This window comes from Athene cunicularia, assembly GCF_003259725.1.
Source record: "Athene cunicularia isolate RWA chromosome 4 unlocalized genomic scaffold, athCun1 chr4_part2, whole genome shotgun sequence".
NCBI classification, from domain to species: domain Eukaryota; kingdom Metazoa; phylum Chordata; class Aves; order Strigiformes; family Strigidae; genus Athene; species Athene cunicularia.
The window spans coordinates 8,667,986-8,673,140 of record NW_020799099.1 but is presented as its reverse complement, the minus strand read 5'-3'; the positions used below and the strand labels follow the sequence as shown (position 1 = coordinate 8,673,140).

General features: G+C 46.2%; 1 protein-coding gene across 1 annotated transcript; it reads right to left on the bottom strand.

Annotated features, from left to right (window-relative positions):
• Positions 1-2,796: 2,796 nt before the first annotated feature.
• On the bottom strand, positions 2,797-4,680 carry UTP3 (UTP3, small subunit processome component). The gene is made up of 2 exons (XM_026847905.1): positions 4,676-4,680; positions 2,797-4,399 (listed from the first exon to the last, which is right to left on the bottom strand). Exons 1-2 carry the CDS (start codon positions 4,678-4,680, stop codon positions 2,863-2,865), a joined length of 1,542 nt encoding a protein of 513 aa, XP_026703706.1. The 3' UTR covers positions 2,797-2,862.
• Positions 4,681-5,155: the final 475 nt, after the last annotated feature.

The following is a 5,155-nucleotide window of genomic DNA, read 5'->3' as shown; positions in this document are numbered from 1 at the left end:
GGGGGCTGCTGAGGCAGCCCCCACCACTAGTCCTTTCTGATCAGGGCAGCCAGCGCTTGCTAAGCAGGAGCCTGGCAAGGATGAGAGCCATCCCATGTTGCTTGGAAGCATCAGCACATTCTCCAGAAACACTACTGGGAGAAGGAAAAAAAGCAGAACCTCGCTCCACTTGTTGTTTTCCTGACCATCATCTGTGGTCTTTATTTCACATGTCCATTTTCACAACCTATTTACCCTCAGGGATTTCCCTTTAGCAAAAACATCCCTCTAAGAAGTATTTCTCAGAGCAATGTTACAGCATCCCCCCTCCCATGGTATTAATAATCACAGCCTTCCCATGATCACTCACACATCAAACCATACAGGAATGAACTATTTATGGCTTGGTCCAATCTCCGAACTAACCAACTGAACATAATGTCACGTTTAATCTTCATTAAAAGGGGTTGGCACAGCGGTCCAGGGAGACATGCTGTGCCATCCGCTGGCTGCCTGCACTGGGTATGCCGATATGTTGCGTTCCCTCTTGCCTCCAGCCTTCATCCCAATGTTTCCAGGGAGTGTGTCCATAACAGCGTGCCAATTTATTACTTCCCTTATTTATTGCTCAGATGGAAGTTGCCAGAATTTTGCTTGTGGGCTGCCTAAAGCTTTTCAAGGGAACACGAAGTCATCTTGGATACTTAGAGCTTGCCTGCAGATCCTTCAAAAGATCATCAGCCCTTCAATTTTGCACAAAGTACGAAACGTGCGTGAGCAGGTGCTGCAAAAATAAGATCAGTTAGTACCTCTGCTGGATTATTTTCTTCATAACATGGTGCCTGTTATACAACACCATTCCTCCCCAGAAAAATCACATAAGCTGCTTTTTTTTCCAGCATGTTACTGTTTGCCGACCTCTTTGCAAAGCCTTGGGAGCATAGCTCAGCATTATCAGTAGCGGCCTGCACCATGATCCCAGTGCAGAATTAATAAAAGGTGTTTTGGGAAGAGCTCTAGTTCCCTCTTTGGTGAGGCTGGGACCCACTAAAAACCATGCATTTCTCACTCGGAAGAGCAAGTGGCCAACACCATTGATTCTGCTCACAGTAAGGGAGGATGAGTAAGCACAGGTGAAGGACACCTTTATCCCCACACATGTCCCCTGAGGCCATCAGGCTAGAGAGCATTCCTCAAATGACAGAACGTGGTCTGTGACCTCTTCAAGCAAGCCACACTTGTGCCTCGGTGACCCAGGCAATTTCATGGAGGGGATCAATTCCCGATGCTTTGTAATCACTTTCTGTGGAGCAATTTTTCTTTTTTTTTTTTTTTTTTTTTATGTTTGGCCTGTGAGCAGCAGGGGGCAAACAAATGCAGGGCCATTAAACTTGTCATTTCACTATTTTGATTTATGCATCTACCATACCAGAAATCGCCATGCATAGCTCCACATCCTACGGTTCCAGGACATGTAAGGACTACAGAAAGTCTCCTTACTTCTATTCTATTCTATCTGTCCAGCTTAAGTTTATTGGTTTTTCTACCCCTCCCTTTAACAGCCAGCTTTGAAAATTCACAGAATATTCTCCAGTCAGCAATAAACATGTTCCTGGGAGAAACAGGCCTAGGGTGTAAAGGTTTACATCAAAACCTACAGAAGTATATTTCACTTGAAGAAAGTGAGCAGAGCTTCATGTCTGAATTACAGCATCTAGCCTGTCAGAGGTTCAAGAACATATGCTCGTATTTTGGCATCCCTCAAGACTATCACACACAAAACCACCCCAAAACAAAACAAAAAATCCCTAAAACAAACCATCTAAATACACTAGTGCTTCCATAACATGAAATAACATTTATTGACAAGACAATTATTCCCCTTAAGTGATTTGAGATGGGAAACACAGTAGTACCTTTCAGATGCTACTGGTAGGGCTCCCTGAAACCTGACCCAGACACAAGTGCAGGTGTTACCCGAGACATTTGTTAAACTTTTAAGAAAAATTCATCTGTCATTCCTCCTTTACAGCTTGAGCTGGAACTCACCACTCACAGCCAGCTCCCAGCAAGAACTTCAGTGTGAGATTAAATGCATTTTCCCACCAGAAGGCATGGAAGTCATCAAAACATTTGGAAAGTTTACCTTCAAACTGAAGACAATGTTACATCTTACATGTTTGTCCAGTATCAATGCTACGTTAGACCTATAAGAGCAGACAACAGTTAACATATTTATCATAGATGAAGTTAATATATTTGTCACAGATAAATAGCTATGAAATCTAGAAAAGTCCTTGCTTTGCTTCTGAATTCAGGAGGTGAAACGGTATCTCAGGCCACATGGGGTTTAAGTAATAGCTTTCTGCTTGATTACAAAACTTAAAAGATTTAAGAGACCTTAAAAGTAGTTAGTTCTTAAAAGTATAAGCACAAGGAGTTAATCAGAAGAATTAAGAGAAAATACCATAGCCACATATATCTCTTTCTGCAGCTCAACACAGAAAAAGGATGAACATGAACCCGACCAAGACCACAAAAAGAAGGCAGTGGCAGATGCACAAACCTCATTCTCAACCCAGCCTTGGAAGGTCCCCCCATCCCACCCCCCTTGCAGCCTCTTAAAGCCAGTACTTACAGTATGGAAAGACAGCATCGCAACAGAATAAAACACCTTAACACAAAGGCCAGGTGAGGCAAGGGCCCTGTGCTCCTTTTAGAGGTGGCACCTTCTGAAAAGCATCCTCTGAAAAAAAAAAACCCCAACCCAGTTCCATCCCACCCCCAGTTTTCTTAAGGAAAAAACACACAATATCCTTTATAAAAAATTTATTGGATTCTTTAGTGCTATTTGCAACCCTCAGAATCAGAGAAAAATAATTATCATTGAAGCTTCCTGCTCTTCTTAACCCCCGCACGAATGCCAGACAGTTCCCCAGCATATCTGTGTAATTCCCTCTGAACTTCACGGACCTGGCCCTTGCGGCGAATCTTGGCTCGCCGAAACTTCTCCCGATGCTTGACCCTGGGGTTGCGATCAATCTTCTTCCTTCTGGGGGTGAGGCCTTTGTTCTTGATCATCTGATAGGTCACACCTCTCTTTTTATTTGGATCCTCTCCTTCCAACATCGCTTCCTCTTCAAGCATGTCTTCATCTTCAGCTCTCTTCCTCTTGAGTTTCAACTTCTCCTCCATCATCTTATAGTATTTTAGCGCAGCCTCCTCATCCAGGTCTGACTCATCTGACAGCTCACCAGCAGTAGCCCGGCCATTAGCAAGCACAGGAGCACGTTTTGATTTGTTTTTCTTAACATCCAGTGGGAGGAACACCGCAAACTTCTTCTCCTTACGCAATTTATCCTCCTTCTTATCATAGTAGTTTTTCAAAAGCATACGAACTTGTGAGGATAACTTTTGGTCTATAACTGCTAGGTCATTGATTATATTTCTGTAAGCAACCAGCCGTTCGATAATGGGGTGACTATGAACCGGCATCCTCTTTGACTTTAACACCAAATAGAAACTGATATTGGCACAGTAATTCAAGTACAGATGATACTTGGTCTGCAAATAGCGACTACCTTTCCCTTGTGGTATAGTGCCGTTTTTGACCATTTGCAGCAGCGGGTGGAGTTCGTCCTTGAGCTCCATCAGCTTGACTTCAAAGTCCTCAATCAGCTGCAGGAGCTCCGGGGACTCCTGCTTCAGTAGCTTTAGCTGCTCCTTCTTGGAGAGGGCCTGCAAATCCTTGTCAATCTTCTGCCCTTTGCTATCGAGGGTTTTCTGCTGCTGAGCCACATACCCCTGGATCACATCCAGCCCATAATCATCTTCCCCTAAATCCTGCACCAACCGTTTCTGGATGACTTGAGCCTCCTGCTCCTCTTCCTCCTCCTCAGCATCAACTTCTTGCTGGCTACGCTTGCCCTTGGCCTGGGCATCAGTCCCGTAGTCTGTGTCATAGTAGAGTTGCTTGCGTTGGCCCCAGGAGAGCTCGTGGGGAAGCTTAGTGTCCTGACGGTGTTCCTCCAAGTCGCTTTCCATGGAGAGGTCACTATCTTCATCTTCAACCTCATTACCCCCCTCGTCTTCATCTCCTCCATCCTCCTCCTCCTCATCTCCTCCATCCTCCTCACTTTCTCCATCCTCCTCCTCACCTCCATCCTCTTCTGCACTGTGGTCGATGTAAAGATCCGGCCCCTGTACATCCTCATCCTCCTCTTCTTCCTCCTCACCGTGTTCATCCTCCTCGGGCAGCTGCAGCCCCAGCACCTCCTCCTCCTCCTCCTCCTCGCTGTCCCCGGCCTCCTCCCCGCTCTCCAGGGCCGCCATCACCGCCTGGAACTGCGCCTCATGGAAGTCCTCCACCTCGTCCGCCAGGCCCTCAGGGCCACCTGCAGGAGCACAAAACCAATAAGCACTTCACTGAAAGACTGTCTGGTAGGTCTCTCGATAACTCACCCTCGGACATTTTGCAATGGAAGTAGGCAGAGGCCTCACAGCCAAGCTGCAAAGCCAAACTGAAGAAGGAATGATTCTACAGCTGGGGGTTCAGATCGGGACCTCAGCACCATCAAACGCTGACAAACACACAGTTCCAGGTCTCTGTGTCAGACCCTGCATTGGAAGAGATCACCTCTGTGAGCACTGCAGTTGAGTCAGGCTAGGCTTCTCACAGGGAAGCTTGATGACTCACAGCATGGGAGTAAAACTGCAGTCCAGAAGGAAGAACAAAATATTGTCTACCTCACAAATTGTGCGTATTTGTTTTGTTTACTCATCTTTACATTTCCTGCATACTGTACACTGAGCAGAGAGATTGCAGTGGCATATGCATCCAAAGAGCAGGAAACAGAGTGCCAACGACCTTCTCAGGCTCTCAGCAAAATCCTCTTGCTATCAGGCAGAAGGAGGGGCCCTAAGAGATGAGGGAGGTAGGAAAATCCTCTCCGGACCTCCCTCACCCTCCATGGTGCCCCTTCACAATAGATTCAGGGCCCTGGAACTTTTGAACAAAGAAGAGAAGGAGGAAGAAAATGAGACAAATGAAGAAGACCAAGGTCCACCAAGGCCAGGTCACTTCATACCAGGTATTAAAACCGGCTCTGAAAAGAACCCCACAAGAGTCATTGTAGTGGGTGACTCCACTCTAAGGGGTGTCGAAGGCCCCATATGC